This window comes from Podarcis tiliguerta (assembly GCF_965153285.1).
Source record: "Podarcis tiliguerta genome assembly, chromosome: 6".
Lineage (NCBI taxonomy): Eukaryota > Metazoa > Chordata > Lepidosauria > Squamata > Lacertidae > Podarcis > Podarcis tiliguerta.
In genome coordinates, this window is record NC_139539.1 from 72,662,426 (window position 1) to 72,679,871 (window position 17,446).

At 44.0% G+C, this 17,446-nt stretch overlaps 1 protein-coding gene across 5 annotated transcripts in view; it reads left to right on the forward strand.

The window, feature by feature from the left end:
* DPYD (dihydropyrimidine dehydrogenase) overlaps positions 1–17,446 on the forward strand; it is a 498,994-nt gene that overhangs the window by 274,469 nt on the left and 207,079 nt on the right. For all 5 annotated transcript variants that reach the window (XR_014512316.1, XM_083444838.1, XM_083444836.1 and 2 more), the window contains one exon: positions 4,140–4,355. Coding sequence is in view for 4 of the 5 variants with exons in the window: in XM_083444838.1 (XP_083300964.1) it covers positions 4,140–4,355 (216 nt within the window). In the remaining variant the exon portion in view is untranslated. The remainder of the gene's footprint in view (positions 1–4,139; positions 4,356–17,446) is intronic.

The following is a 17,446-nucleotide window of genomic DNA, read 5'->3' on the forward strand; positions in this document are numbered from 1 at the left end:
CCCGCCGGAGCGGTACCTATTTATCTACTTGCACTTTGACGTGCTTTCGAACTGTTAGGTGGGCAGGAGCAGGGACCGAGCGACGGGAGCTCACTCCATCGCGGGGATTCGAACCGCCGACCTTCTGATCAGCAAGCCCTAGGCTCAGTGGTTTAACTCACAGCGCCACCCGCGTCCCAGCTGTGATAATAAGGAGCTGCATTTGCAATATCCCTTCTTTTCCTTCCCTTAGCATTATATCTCTTGTGGAGTTCACAAACAGGAAGTGAATAAATTAAGTCCTAGTTCCATTACCCTCCTCTTCTGAGTTTCTCCTGCCTGTATTTTATCCCTGTTAAGTTGAAAGGCACTTGGGCACTTAATAACAGAGGGGCCGGATCCATTGACGGTTCACAGAAGCTTCCATTCACTTCAGTATAGCTTTAAGAGCACTTCCTTGGTCTAATGCTGCATGAAAAATCTTCTTTCTTTCTCAGTAAAAGAATAATATTTGAGCTTTTACATTTGGTCTGCCAGGAGTTTATCTTTTATGTAGCTTTGCCTCAATGCAACATTCAAACATTTCAGAGATAATTTGAGTACAAGTTATTTGGGAGGTGGGATGGGGGAAGAGAAATTGGTATTAATTCACATCCTTAAGTTTCCTTATTGTGTTTCTGTAAGGTGAATAAGTGCATCTCTTTAGAAAACGCTGTTGAGTCGCTTGAAGAATCCAGAGCCAGGGCATAATGTACTGCAGTGCGATACAATTTTAATTTGAATAGTGACTTTCATACAAAATGCATCCCTGACTGACTGTAAATAATGCAATTACAGAATTAAATAATAAATAATAGACGAGGGGAAGGCAGTGGAAATACAAGGGAGGAAGAATAGAAATCTTATTTTTTGGGGGGGAGGGGTAAGATTGAAATGGAGAGCAGGTCAGTAAGGTGGGGAGATGTAGAGGAATTTTCTTACAAAAGCTGGAAGGTACAGAAGAATTTAAAAAAGGATGCCGATGGAGTCTTTCATTTTTAGAGAGATGTGGAGGCGAGTGCATTAACTCATCACACCATGTAGTGTCCTTGGGAGAACAATGAGCAAGATGTAGATAGGGGAGCAAACAGGGACTAGCTGTCTTAAACTAGCTCTCCCAGGCATGTTAGCAGCATCACAAGGTTAGAATTGTGAAGTAGTAGAATGGACTGTACCGCTTCAGACCGCAGGAGAAGGCTCTGGCTTTTTAATGTTCCATATGTTATGCAGAAAATTGGCCTAAGTGGGGACGTCCTAAGGAAAAGCGGGACATTCTGGGATCAAATCAGAAACTAGGGCAGCTTCTGTAAATCCAGGAGTGTCCACGGAAAACAAAAGCACTTGGAGGGCCTGAGGTTTTATTTACACTTAAGAAGCAGACAGATTTTGTTAGATAAATATTGTTTGCCTGCTTTTTCTGTCTGCTTGCTGTGGAAGGCAAGAAACTGTGGTCTGGGGGAAAGCATGGTTTGCAAGCTGTCTCGGAGATCTGTTGAAAAATTGAAATACTTTATTGTCACTTGTACAACTTGTATACAGTGAGATTACACGACCACCCCCTACTCAGCTCTCTTAGTCTTAATTCCCCTCGTTTACTGACGCACACCCACCAAGCCCGAATGTCAGTTGCCCTGTTGTTATCTTTTCATTCAGCAGCCTAACAGCCCATGGATAGAAGCTGTTCTTTGCCCTGTTGGTGCAACTAATCATGCTTCTATATCTTCTGCCCGAGGGCAGGAGATCAAGAAAGTGCTGGCCAGGGTGTGAATCATCCCTGAGAATTTTCCTCACTCTCCTGACGCAACATTCTTCCGCAATGTTGTCCAGTGGATTCACGGGACATCCCATAATATCTTGTGCTGTATTCACCACCCTCTGTAGGCACTTCCTATCAGTTGATGTCAAACCAGCGTACCACACTATGATGCAGTATGAAAGGACACTTTCTATTGTGGACTGGTAGAAGGAGATCATCAAATGTTGCTTGACATTGTTCTTTCACAATACTCTGAGGAGATGCTCAGACTTAATGCCAAGCTATGGTTTGTTGTCGCTTGCACAGTGCATGCTCACATACTTCCTCACCCCCTCCCACACCCACTTTGTGTGTGAGGAGCATATAAGAGGTTTGTCACAGCTTGCAAGAAATCAGCTTCTTCATCAATCAGGAAAAGATGAGGAGGACAGCAGTGAGCTTAAGGCCCATCGTTCTACGGAATCAGTGTCTCCAACCTCTTAAAGTGGCAGACAAGTTCAGGCTTGGACTCTCATCGTAATTAATGACTACAGACCCTCCAAGTGTCCAGATTTTCCAGGGAGAGGCCCGGATTTACAGAAGCCATCCCAGTTTCTTATCTGATCCCTCAATGTCCCATTTTTCCTTAAAGGTAAAGGTACCCGTGCCCGTACGGGCCAGTCGTGTCCGACTCTAGGGTTGTGCGCTCATCTCGCTCAAGAAGCCGGGAGCCGGCGCCGTCCAAAGACACTTCCGGGTCACGTGGCCAGCGTGATGAAGCTGCAGCTGGCAAACCAGCACCAGCGCAGCACACGGAAACACTGTTTACCTTCCCGCTATAAAGCGGTACCTATTTATCTACTCGCACTTAGGGGTGCTTTTGAACTGCTAGGTGGGCAGGAGCTGGGACCGAACGATGGGAGCTCACCCTGCCGCGGGGATTCTAACCGCCGACCTTACGATCAGCAAGTCCTAGGCACTGAGGTTTTACCCACAGCACCACCCACGTCCCACTTTTCTTTAGGACATCCCTATTTTTATCAGAGAAATATCAGAAGGTATGGTAAGATGTCCCTATGTTCACCAGAGAAATGGTGGAAGTTATGAAGTTAGATGACCCCCAAACTAAGGAGAGAAGTAACTACACAAACTTTAGAAGACATCTGAGGGCAGCCCTGTATAAGTTTTGAATATTTAATGTTTTACTTATGTTTTTTATATATGTTGGAAGCAGCACAGAGTGGCTGGGGGCAACCCAGTCAGATGTGTGGGGTATAAATTATTATTATTATTATTATTATTATTGACATCCCTATTTTCATTGGAGAAATATTGGAGGGTAGGTGACCGAACTTGTTGGGATCTTACATTTCATTGTTTTCATAACTTGACTGGATTGTCTGCAGTGTATTTATTGACATTATGAACACATAAATATGTGAGTGATTACCTTCATTTTGATCAAGGAAAGTTGTCAAGTGGCAGGCACTGTGTCTCAGCTAGAATTTCCATTCAGTTCACATTTAAAGGTGAACCCACACTTTCTAAAACAATACACAAAGTAAAGCCCAGCCATCATTTGGATTTTACGTGTCTCTGAATGTAGCAGTGCAGTTCTCTGGCCAAGTAACATGTACAAAAATGTTTATGCTGAGATAAATTGTGCATAAAAGTGTATATATTTGTAAAAAAATAACATACGGAAATGTATTATGTTAAAGAACATTGTTTGTATCTATATATTAAGCAAAACTGTGTTGCAAAAATATGTATATGAGTGAAAATTGACAGTTTTATCTTTCACTACTCTCAGCTAGACAACTCTCTCTCATAGGGTTACTCTGAGGCTAATGTAAGAGCAACCCCACATTGCACTAACCTTAGTTTCTCGGAAGATGGGGTGGTGAAATGGAGGTGAAATAACATTGGCTCCCAGTACGTTTCCAAGCACAATTCAAAGTGTTGGTGTTGACTTTTAAAGCCCTAAACGGCCTCGGCCCAGTATACCTGAAGGAGCATCTCCACCCCCATTGTTCTTCCTGGACACTGAGGTCCAGCTCCGAGGGCCTCCTGGCAGTTCCCTCACTGTGAGATGTGAGGTTACAGGGAACCAGGCAGAGGGCCTTCTTGGTAGTGGTGCCCGCCCTGTGGAACGCCCTCCCATCAGATGTCAAGGAAATAAACAACTATCTGACTTTTAGAAGACATCCTAAGGCAGCCCTGTTTAGGGAAGCTTTTATTTTGTTTTAAATGTTCTGTTGGGAACCGCCCAGAGTGGTTGGGGAAACCCAGCCAGATGGGCATGATATAAATAATAGATGGTGATGGTGATGATGATGATGATGAATAAGCCAACTTCCGTGATGTCATTGTTTTCTTTCCACAGTCTTTATACGGTATTGCTGTTCCTACCGTACCCCAGCTTCCTCTTTTCTACACGCCTGTGGATTCAGTAGACATCAGCATAGAAGTTGCTGGACTCCGGTTCCCAAACCCCTTTGGCCTCGCCAGTGCGACGCCCACCACAAGTTCGCCAATGATTCGCAGAGCTTTCGAAGCCGGATGGGGATTTGCACTGACCAAAACCTTTTCTCTGGACAAGGTAATGAAAGCTGGTTCCCAACCCACCCTAACCACCATATTTGAAATAATTTTGTGACGCCGTGTGTCGTTTGTGTGTTGCTGGTCGGTGGCCACCGTCTCCAACGGAAACCATGGGGAGAGGGAGTGATAGACAAACCGGAGAACAGGAGAGATTGGGCAGTTTTTCCTTTATTTGGCTTTTGCTGATTGGCTGCAGCAGTTTCAGGCAGAAAGCATGGCAGGCGAAAGCATGGATGAGAAAGGTTCCCATAGGAAATAATGGAAATCATCAGCTCATTATGCGAACGCTTGTCTAACGAACAATGTCGTAGGAGTGCATGGTGGGACCTGCATGTACAAATATTCCAGAAATGGTATGTTTCTTTGTGTCGCACTGGAATCCCCAAAAGCAGCCCCAGGGATGCAATTTATATGATAGGTTCAGGTGCCAAGAACACTGAGGAGTTCATTATTCCGTATTTCTAAATAGTAGTTCTACTATACCATTTGGTATAGAATATATAGAAGGAAAGTTATCCATATATATTTTTGAATGGACTGGCCTCTGGTGGCCAAATTAAGCAAGTAGGGGGTTGTTGGACTAAGCTATATTTTCACTCCAAACTATCTATCTATCTATCTATCTATCTATCTATCTATCTATCTATATAAAATCACATCCTCCCCTGTCTGGAAGCCACTTAGATTGTTTTGAATGAGAGATATTTTGATTGTGCATACTTTTAAAACTGTTACCCACATGTCATCTGGGTGACCAGCTCAGCTGCAAGCTGGAAATTAAAAACAGTAGATTTTGACGTCTATATTTAATGTCTGAAAAGTGTGAGGTTCCCCCCTCCAATTTTGTCTTTTGAGATTTTCAAATTTCAGAGATTTAATTTCAAATTTGTGGCATAATTTGAATGATCTGTAATTGACTTCTCTCTCTTTATTCCATGCAAGTGGGATGTGAATTGAACCTTCACAAACAAGTGGCTCTGGTATTGTAGTTTTTTCTATGAAAGGCTGTGATTGAAAGGTGATCACACTGTTGTCAGTAGTTTGCAGTCATAGGGTCATTCCTTGGACTTGCTGTGCCATTGAACCCTGAGAAACGTGCAATTTTCTTTTAAAAACACTCTCATTAAAAACCATCTTAGGAATCCATTTTAACATTTGTTCCTCCTGATATACTCATGTTTGCATGCAATTTTGTACAATATATTCATTGTTGGTTCTCATACTGCTTCATATAGTTTTGAGAAGCACAAATTAAGGAGAGTCACATTCAGATGCTAATGAAACTGAATTTCTGTGCCATTCCTGTGTCAAATTGTTCCCTACCAAACTCATCCGCAACACAGTTCTGCTCTCATTTTTGGTTGTCTCTTGTCTGTCCTTCTCTGGTAGCCTAAAAAGCAATCATGTTTCTAGAGAGGGTTGAGTTGTAGGAGGAGGAGATAAGGTGGTGCCCTTTGAAATCAAAATGCACTTTCCTTCTGTTCCCTTCACCTTCAAAACATAGGGTTGCTTTTTCGCTTTCTTTCAATGCTCAGTCAGGTCAAAGTCTGTGTCTGCAGGTCAGAGCTGCATATGTGTCTAACCAAGGATGGAGTCACCCAGAAGGCTGTGTTATAATTGTTGTCTAGCCAAAATTAATTCTGGATCACTGAAGCAGCCACTTCCTTTAATTAAGGTGCTGTAATAGCCGCCGCTGTTACTGTGTCTCCTGCTTTACAGCACATTTGCAAAGCCACTGACCTACCGACTGTACTTGTGAACTATCATGTGCCCCAAATCCAGCTCTGGTTTTCTCCAGTCTCCCCATCGTTGTCTCCGTGACTTCTGCTGACACCTCTTTGCCTCGTGTCACGCAGACTCATCCCTGCCACTCACCGATGGTTCTATTACACATTTGCTTTTCCTCTCCTTCCCCAAGACTTCCTTATTGGTAAGCTGCAGAAAATCATATTAACGGGACTTAGAAGGCGTGTTTCTGTCCAACAAGTAAAAATTAGCTAATGCATTTCCATGTGATGGTTCTGAAATATAGGACGTAGATTAAACAAGGTCCTTCTGTTACCCTGTGTTGTACACACAGAAACCGAAACCTGCTATTTGTTTTGTGGAGAAAAGTCTTCCCTGGGCATTGTCCCCCCCCCCCCCGACTCCACACCTACTCTTACTGTTATAATGAAGGATATTTGCATTCCTTCACACTATAGAGTCACAATAACAGAACTCAGGGGACTGAATTGGTTCTCATTAATTCTCAGGGACGCAAAAACTTGGGTCACAAGGAGTTTGAGCTCGTGGTGTCCCTGGCTTATTTTCACCCATGGAAATGGCTACAGTGGGGGGAAATATATAGCATTGCCTCTTCGGTTAACGGTACACTGAGAGCGAAAGCCAAGTAGTACCCGGAAAGGGAATGGTTTGCTACACTTTATATATTTCATGAGTCTTGAATTCAGCCTTGTTCATGTTTTAAAGGAAACCTAGCTTCATTTTCAACTCCTGAACCAATACGCAAACCGAAATAACTTTTGCAAATATTGCTGTGCAATTCACCAAGTGCAAAATGTGTACAAAATTCATGCATCAGGAAAGGTGTGTGTGTATGTGTGTGAAACTGGCATGCAAAGATGTGTTGTACTGGGCAAATTTGCTTGCAAAAAATGCATATTTGACAAAACTGCATACAAAAATGTGTATATTTAGAGAAATGATACAAAAATGCTGATTAATTTTCATGAGGGCATTTTTTTAAAAGGGCAAGCAGAAATGAAATTTGTTGCGTTGAACTTGGGACTGGAAAAATGAGAAACCAAGACCAATTGTTCAACCTTTACCCAGTCTCAGATTAGCTATTCCTCTCACAGCACACACACCATGCACAGCAAGGCTGGATCTAGACACATCAGTTTAAAGTGTTTCAGTTTAAAGTGTTGTAAATTTAAACAGGGAAAACAGGCAGAGAAAAATGAGGCTCTACATTACCATCTGGTGGCACAATGTTATATCACATATAGGTAAAAGGTAAGTTAAGGACCGTTAAGTCCAGTCGCAGATTACTCTGGGGTTGCACGCTCATCTTGCTCTATAGGCCGAGGGAGCCGGTGTTTGTCCACAGACAACTTCTGGGTCATGTGGCCAGCACGACTAAGCCGCTTCTGGCGAACCAGAGCAGCGCATGGAAACACCGTTTACCTTCCAGCCGGAGCTATTTATCTACTTGCACTGCATGCTTTCGAACTACTATGTTGGCAGGAGCTGGGACTGAGCAATGGGCGCTCACCCCATCGCGGGGATTTGAACTGCCGACCTTCCGATCGGCAAGCCCTAGGCTTGGTTTAGACCACAGCGCCACCCGTGTCCCTTTTTATATCACATATAGGTAAAGGTAAAGGGACCCCTGACCATTAGGTCCAGTCATGACCGACTCTGGGGTTGCGGCTCTCATCTCGCTTTATTGGCCGAGGGAGCCGGCATACAGCTTCCGGGTCATGTGGCCAGCATGACTAAGCCGCTTCTGGCAAACCAGAGTAGCGCACGGAAATGCTGTTTACCTTCCCGTCGGAGTGGTACCTATTTATCTACTTGCACTTTGACATGCTTTTGAACTGCTAGGTTGGCAGGAGCAGGGACCGAGCAACGGGAGCTCACCCTATCACGGGGATTCGAACCGCCGACCTTCTGATCGGCAAGTCCTAGGCTCTGTGGTTTAACCCACAGCGCCACCCGCATCCCTTCCATACAACACATATAAATCGCTTTTTCTTTACCAGTCTAGCCGAGTCCAAAATCCATGAAGATGACTGGCAGATCTGACAAAGGGGTACTTGATGTTAACATGAGGTTGTCATATGAGATGAAGGGGGAAGGAAACTGCAGTGTATATGTGTTTTCCACCTGGCCTAGACCCATAAACCCATCTCCACCTTTATTTCCTTGCCATAGAATTAATAGTCAGCATTCATATGTCTGAAATACTTTTTTTAATGGCCATGCAATGATACCATGTTGCATATTAAAGGGTGAAGAGATTGGAAGATTAGATAGAGTAGACCTTGGCTGTACCAATTTAATACAGTTTGTCCTACAAAACCACTTCATTTAGCTCCATGTCTGTGGAATTGCCTGGGAAAAAAACGTAAAATCCCTTTAGTCCATATCTAATTGGAACTGGAAAAAGGATACATTGCAGACTGTGGTTAATATTTCAGTACTGCGTGCACCACCAGTTGAAATGGAATTCCTATTAAATTAACATCTAAGAATGAATATAAGCTTCCTGGAAGTGTGTATATTCTTGATGTGTGTGAATTTTTTTTTTAAGTTGGCATGAGAGAAATTCAATTTTAGCTTATTATCTAAAACTGAGTGCTTGTTGTCATTTGCATGTGTTCACAACCTGAGGATTTTTTTCCTGAATTACATATTGCCTTTTCTGTTCCTTTGACCTCACTCCTCTTACCACCACACACACATGTCATGAACTGGCAGGACAACAGGGAGGAGGAAGAAGATCCCGGCCAGGGGTGCAGTCACAACTGGGACCCACTGGGGCAAGCCTATAATGGGAAAAGAAGGGTTGGGGTTGTGGAAAGTACACACGGAATGACAGGGGATGGCAAGGGGATGGGGGTCAGTTTACATGGACCAGAAGAGCAGGATCCATCACCAGAGTCAGGGGGGCTCCTGTCTCCTTGATCAAGGCAGGCTCTGAGGCATAGGGAGCAAGAGGAGGTAGGGTCAGAGAGGCTGAGACAAGCAAGGCTCCACAGCCCAGTTTACTACCTGGCCAGGTGGGACTCATTAGCGCTGGGAGGAGGTGTGTGATTCCTCTGCTGTATTAGGCTCAGGACAGGTGAGGGCCACCTGCCTCATCAAGCCCAGGTGCTACAATCAAGACTCAAGAGGAAAAAATGGGAGCAGAGCTGTGGTGCTGTGTCTGCTCAACTCCCCATGCTCATGGATCTTGGCTTGGAATGCTCCAGGAAATCTACGGGACTGTGCTTTGGATTTGAGTCTGGTCTGTGTTTCCTGACTGTTGGATTTTGGACTTGGTTTACTTGGCTTGACCCTGGACTTCCTTTTCTGACCAGTGGACTTTGGCCTCTGGACTTGGCTTGCGTGGATTGACCCTAGATTGTGTTTCCTGACTGCTGAGCTTTGGACTTGTCCTACTGTATAGGCCAGTGGGACATTCCGCCAGGTAGGCCGCGGGTTCAGGACAACATACTTCGCATTGTGTATGAATATATGCCTTCCAATTTAGGGTTACATTTCCCACAACTGCTGAAGTGGGTTCTGGGCCATGAAAGCTTATGCCATACTGAATTTGTTAGTCTTTAAGGTGTAGTCTTAAGAAGCTCCCAGTTTCAGCCCTTGGCCTCTCAAGTTAAAACAATATCCAGTAAGCCCTCATCTGCACTATACATGCCACTCTAAGTAGGAACGCTCTGTCACAAGAGACTAGGGCCCTGCGGGACCTGACATCTTTCCGCAGAGCCTGCAAGACAGAGTTGTTCCACCAGGCCTTTGGTCAGGGCCCAGCCTGACTCCCTCCTCTGGCAACCTGCACAGAATTTTGCTTAACAGTTGCCATTAATTTGGCTTTTATTAATTTTTATAATGGAATGTTTTTAGAATGTTTGATTATTTGATTGTTTGATTATTTAATTATTGTTAGCCGCCCTGAGCCCGGCTTCGGCTGGGGAGGGCGGGATATAAATAAAATTTATTATTATTATTATTATTATTAGCCATGTCTCCTCCCCAAGGAATCTTGGGAAATGTAGTTTTAGGGAACTGAGAGTTCTTAGGAGACTCCTGTTCCCCTCACAGTGTGGCAGTTCTCAGAGTGGTTTAACAATCCTTCCCAGGGAACTTTGGGAACTGTAGCTCCATGAGAGGGAGTGGGATCTTCTAACAACTCTGAGCACCCTTAATAAACTGCAGCTCCTAGTTTGAAGTGGTACTATGCTGCTTTAAATGTATAGTGCAGATAGGTCTGAGATAGCTATTAAAGATCTCTACCTGAAACCTTAGAAAGCTTCTGATAGTTTGGGTAGAAAACACAGGAACGAGATTATCAATTAGTTGTCTTAATTCACTATAGGTTATCTCTCTTCCTGCCTCTATCTGATTTCGTGCTGTATTTCCTTCCAGAAAGGACCCCCAAAGTAGCTTGCATAAAATAATTAAAAACTATTGGATTAGGACAGTTTCTACCCATTGCAAGTTGCACATAGTGTTGCCCTGGGGACAGCATAATCGCCTTTTCCAAATGCAAGTTCTTATTAGATTGTGGTGGCTGCTCCCAGCACTGTTCATCCTACTTCACCCTACGGACTATTGGCAGTTGGGTGCCCCTTGTCTGGCCCTGCGTTTCTTACTCCCTTTCCACGAGGACTGCAGATTTCTCCACTGTCCACCAAGTGCAGCGTTAGAATTACAATTTCAGAGCAAAAATGGAGCAAGGTTTGCAACTCCAGAAGGTTGCATGTGCAAGGTCCCATCTCCACTATAAATGCAAAGCAGTGCTTTAAATGTTTAAACAGTTATGGCCAAAGAATCCTGGGAATGGTAGTTTGTTAAGGGTGTTGAGCATTGCTAGGAGACGCCTGTTCCTTTCATATAGCTACAATTTTCAGAGTGGTTTAACAATCGACCCCTGTTCCTAAGGAGCTCTGAAAACTGTAGCCATATGAAGGGAATAGGGGTCTTCAGGGCTTTTTTGTGGCAGTTACCGCTGGTGAGGAGTGCCTTCACCTTTTTATTTTTTTATTTTCCTTCCTGCAGCAGCCATTTTGTGCTTGCACCCACAACACCCTTATCACCAAGAGTACCAACACCTCATATTTTACCACAGTGAGCACTTGGGTCTCCTAACAACTCAGCACCTTTAACAAACATCTGTTTCCATAATTCTTTTGGGGAAGCTATGGCTATTTCAAATGGTATAACACTGTTTTAAAGTTATAGGGAAGGTGGGACCTAAGACTTTGGTTGTATGACATACAATACAACATGTGACCTCCCCTGGTATTTAATGCCAGGTAGGCTTAATCAGAAGGGATGTGGGTGGCGCTGTGGGTTAAATCACAGAGCCTAGGACTTGCCGATCAGAAGGTTGGCGGTTTGAATCCCTGCAACGGGGTGAGCTCCTGTTGCTCGGTCCCTGCTCCTGCCAACCTACCAGTTCAAAAGCACCTCAAAGTGCAAGTAGATAAATAGGTACCACTCCAGCGGGAAGGTAAACTGTGTTTCCATGTGCTGCTCTGGCTCGCCAGAAGCGGCTTAGTCATGCTGGCCACATGACCCGGAAGCTGTACGCTGGCTCCCTCGGCCAATAAAGCGAGATGAGCGCCACAACCCCAGAGTCATTCACGACTGGACCTAATGGTCAGGGGTCCCTTTACCTTTACTAGGCTTAATCAGATGTTTCCTATTGTCAGGTTTTTAATGCTGGAAATGTGTGACTCTCCACGCTCCCCTTCTGTGAATGAGGATGCCAAACTGCATGGAATGATTGGGGACAAATATTAGATGAAGTTTTGTAAATGGCACATTATAAGTTGGGTTGAAATACTTTGATTATATCATTCAGCATAATTGGGGGGGGGGGAATGCAAACCTAACATTTTAAGATCTCTGAAAATGCATTCATTGATTTCTGTTAAATGTGTTTAGGCTCGATTTCGCGAGGGGGTGGAGAACTTCAGTCTAGGAATGTTTATTAAAATGTCTTGATGCGGCAGAAAGAGACAAAATAACTGATGCAATTCGTAGGAGAACCAGACCTCAACAGATAATCAATGTCGCTGATAAATGGTTTTGTTTTATTTCTTATTGGAATCTACATCGCAGACATATGAGTCTTGACCGAAATTTATATTTCAATTTTTTCACTTGTCTTTTTCAAAACTCTGTTTGTCTGCTAAAGTTAATAAAAAGTGTGTGTAGGAGAACTTTTATAGATTTTAAAAATTCTAGATTTAGAGTCGTAGCTGCCTCGCTGTGTACAGTTGGCATAGAGCAGCAAGAATAAAACACAGCAGGCATGGCTGAAATATTTGCTTTGATTTTAGCTGTTTCCTTGGTTGTTAAAAATGTAATTCTGATTAATCAGAGACATCTGTCTTTACTCTGCTGGTGACATGCATTGATTTGTGATGCTGTCGCTTTCAATAACGTGGAAGCTGTTGCCTTTATTAAGGCTCACCAGCAGAAATAAACATGTGGAGCCACTTCATCTGAAATCTCTAGTATTTTTTTTTTAAGTGGCTGATTAATGCTAAACCATAGTTTAGTGTTACAAGGAAGTGTTTCTCAGGAAGTCTTGCTTCACATCTACACCATACATTTAAAGCACATTCATATACCTTTAAGAATTTTGACTTACTCCAAAAGATTCCGAGACCTGTAGTTCACCCTTCCATAGAGTTAGCATTCCAAACACCTTTTAACAAACTACAGATCCCAGGATTCTCTGGGGGAAGTTGCATGCTTTAAATATATGGTGTGGGTGTATCTTGCAGAATCCCAAGCCTTCTTCTGTGTGGCACTAAGGAGCAGTTCAGAAGTTTTCACTTACATTTTATAGTCTCGGCATGTTTAGCCTGGAAAAGAGGAGACTGAGAGCCTCCTGCAAATATATTGAGGGCAGTCCTGTGGAAGAAGGAACAAGCTTGTTTTCTCCTGCTCTGGAGGGTAGGACCCAGACCTTGGAGGTTTTTAAGCAGACATTGGATGGTCATCTGTCATGGATGCTTTAGTTGAGAATCCTGCCTTGCAAGGAGGTAGACTAAATGGCCCTTGGGGTCCCTTCCAAATCTATAATTCTATGACTAAGGTTTTTTGTGTTGCCTCAATCTAAACACACTGTTTAATGCTTGTAATAAATTGTTGAAACAAGGCAGCATTAAACTGTAGCTTCTGAAGTTGCCTTATTTCGGTTTACTATAGTCAAATGTCAAATTACACATTTGGTTTAGTGTGCAGCCTACAGCACCTTTGTGTTTTTCCTTACGCCAAAATAAGTGAAGCAGTGATCTGGGACTACTGTACAAGGGAACACTCAATCCTTTCCCCGTTCCGCCTCGCCCCACCCCTGGGCAACAGTTAGCGATAGCAAAAATGCTTCCATTAGCATAAATCAGTGATGGCCAAACTTGGCCCTCCAGCTGTTTTGGGACTACAGTTCCCATCATCCCTGACCACTGGTCCTATTAGCTAGGGGTGATGGGAGTTGTAGTCCCAAAGCAGCTGGAGGGCCAAGTTTCGCCATCACTGGCATACATAGATTTAAAAACAGACACTTATTGGTAACAGCTGTGTATGTGTGAGTTTTCTGGCATGCTGTGGTCCCAATCCAGGCCTCTCATGCTTTTTTTTTTGAGCAATATTAAAATTACAAATGTAATGCTAGGCTGCCTATTAGCCACAGTTTATGGCTCATACAACACACAAAACTGTGGTTGATTAGAGATGGACTCTTCAAATATATTCCTGGCAGCACTGGAGTGAGGAGGGAGTGTGTGTGCCTGGGACTCACTGAAACTTGTTTTTTTGGTGGGGGGTGTGTGTGTTAAACCTAAACCATGGTTTAGTGTTGCACCTGAACGTCCCCTCTGCCTGCTACAATATTTACCAACGGTTTTTGAAAAGAGATTTCTGATTAGATTCCAATTAAATCTGAAGAAAGATGCAACAATTTTGGGGAAAAATCATCAAACTATTACAGTGTGAATGTGTGCACACACTGAACATGATTCACAGCAACTTGTAACAAGGAAGATGGCATAGTGGTAACTGCAGACGTTGCTTGCCAATTAGAGCCGTTGCCTGTATGAATTTACTAATTGTGCAACGAAATGGCATTCCTCCATAACATTAGACATTCTAATTCATACTGCAACCGGTGGTGTTTCCATAGGGACGGATATGGGAGGCCCATGCGTCTCCTCATAATTATAAGTGCCTGCACTGAAGCACAATGACTTGCATTGTCCTCACTTATGTCAGTATTTTTTGTTGAATTGAACTCACAGCATAAAAAGCATATTTTCTTTCTCCGATATCGCAGCCCAATAATTTGCAATATCCTAGTTACAATTTTGGGTTGCAAGTCTGCCTGCCCCCCCCCTCCGAAAATGACTTTAAATGATATTAAAATGCAGAACTCTTGGTGCTTTTAACATAACAAAGTTTGTTCTATGGGAGTTTTGTTGGAATATGAAATATTAATATTTCACAATTCAGTTGTGATGATGAAGTGCAATTTGCTTCGCTTGCATGTGATAAAATAAGTATATGCTTGCCAAGGGAGTTGCATGAGAATTAGAGACTTAGCTTGAACATCTGCTGGAAATTTTATTATCCTGTCCTACTGACAGTGTTTCCCTTGTTATTCTTCTAGACTGACAGCCGAATATTGCAATGATATTTTTATTTTAACTTTTTTTTTTATTTGCTTGCATGAAATATATTTAGGTGAACTTTGTTTCCCTTTAAAAAAAAAAGGAAGACAGAATTTAGAACCTGCTTTTGATTTCCATATATACTCTTGACATTTGTAGATGCCAGATTGAAGTGTGTAGTGTGCTGCAGCCAAGACGCACCATTGACTTGCAGTGAAATGCCAGCTGATATCTCAGTAAACAGAAATATTTGATGCTTTATTGTGTAGACCACGGGTGTCAAACACAAGGCCCGCGGGCCGAATCCGGCCCGCCAGACCTCATCATATGGCCCGTGGCATCAAGGGCGAGGAAGCGAGCTTCTCGTCCTTTTTACCGGTCCCGACCCAGATTTTAGGGTCCGCACTCCGGCGGAGGCTCTCTGCCTTTCTAAAAAGTGACCCACGCGAACAGCCTTCCCTGCCTGCTTGCAGACAGGGCTCCAGCCGACGCGCCCCGTCGGCGCTGCCTACCAGCTGGTCTCACAACTTTCACCTGCGTCGCCGGCCGGGCAAAGAGGCTTTCTGCCCCTCGGAGCCTCCCAGGCGCAGCTGCTCGAGGGGGCGGGTCGCGCGCGAGGCAACTTTTGGAGTCCCAGAGCCGTGGAGGCTGGCAGTGAGGGCAGGGAGCGAGAGCCACGCTTGGGACGCCGCTCACTCACTCGCTCGGGCCCCCAAAAAGAGGCCACTGCGGCGCTGCAGCTGGTGAGGAGATGGCCGGGGGCGCAGGCGGCGGGGGTTTGCCACACCGCAAAGCAGGGGCGCCTCCCACCTTGAAGAGGACCACGCCGTCATCTGGGCGGCTGGAGCAAAGTGGGAGCCTGCCAGCAACTTGGCTGCGGAAGCCTGGCTACGAAACACCACCCCCCTCCCCACGCCAACACATCGGCTTTCTCCAGGCCGGAGAACTTGGCGGATAGCCTCCTCCCCGGGAGCAACTGCAGCAGCTCGGGGCCCCAGCAGGATATCCTGGCCACCCGTGCCCGCAGTGCGGCTGGGGCTCCCTTGCAAGGAAGAAACTGCTGCTGTCCAAACTGCAGCTCCGTATCCTCCGGCTTCTGAGTGCGGCGGCAGGGCGGGGGGAGGCAACATTTGCTTCTGCTCTGCTCTGTTGGGACAGGCTCCTGTCTCCTCCCCGTTGGAGCTCCAGTCTGCCTGGAAGCCCATCTCGTCATCTTTTTAAAAAATCATTATTATTTCTTCTTCTATTCTTATTTAAAATCGTACTGGAATAGGTATATTAAATAGTGTATAGGTTCAAGACAACACACACCAGTGCCTAAGGAAAAATAACTTTGATAAAGTCCTACAGATACAACCGGCCCTTTGAGGGTGACCAAACTGCTGATGCGGCCCCCGATGAATTTGAGTTTGACACCCCTGGTGTAGACCATATGAAAGCTACGTAGGCTTTCTTTGGAGAGACAAATGATCAGATTGTTAATGTCAAATAAAAAAAAAAGACAACGATGACGACAACTGTTTGCCTTTCCAATAAATAACATCAAAGACTATTTTTTTATTAACACTGATCCTAGGGAGAGAGTGGGGGAAGGAAACAGCAAGCATTTTGCAAGATTTCTTAGCACACTGAGCTTTTCGCCCTGTGACTTGAATTATTTATTGTTTTACAAATAAATGCTCCACTTCCCCCCTCAATTTGAGAGGTGGATATAAACTGAGAGAATTGCAATGAGGGGTAACATAGGAGGTGGTGTCTCACCTGCCCACCCTACAAAAGCTTAATGTTGTTGAATCAAACTGCCCTTGGGTTTTTGTTTGTTTTTGTTTTACAATGCTCATTAATTCTATCTTGTTTTGCAAATTCTTCACATTGTGTATCAATGAGTTTCAAACAATCTATTCTTGAGTGCTTGCATCCACGTAATTTTGGACTCTGCCAGGGAGAAGGGTTTGAGGATTTCAGCCTTCTGCATTTACTGCTTTTGAAAGAGGAATTCAGCATTTGAAACGGAGCTATGTTAGCTGCATATTTGTCCATACATTTGAAGCAGTTGCTATTTCAGTATTTTCAAGTGCCCTTATAAACGGTTGCTGCTCCCTGTTACATTTGTATCCTACTCTTCTTTCGGCGAACTCGGGGTTGACGTGCTTATATCGCCCACCCCAACACTTTATTTTATCCTCGCAACGACCCTATGAGTCAAGCTAGCTAGAATGAGGGAGGGAAAGTTGGACTCCATCTACAACATACATTCATGGTTGAGTTTAGGTCTTCCTTGTCAAAGTTGACCACCACTGGTATCCACAAAACTGGGGTGGGTTAGATCCTTTAACCCAAAAGGCTCCCACGTAACAGGGAACAGGCTGAACCAGAACATTTCTCTACAATGTGTGTGTGTGTGTGTGTGTGTGATATAGAGAAAGAGAGATGAGAGATCTGTCTTTAGGCTTTCCTGCTGCTATAATTAGTGATTGGACTTTACTGAAGTTCTGTGAAGTATTATTACCTATTCTTATGGCATTTGCCCGCATTTTTCCTAACTAACTGTGCATATCTATTAAATGCAAAATGGGAAACTTAATTGTAAAAAAAGGGTTACAGCAATCCAATAAAGCTTTGAGAGATCGCATAAATTCATTTACGATACAATTTTATTGAGCATATACTTTTTAAAACAAAG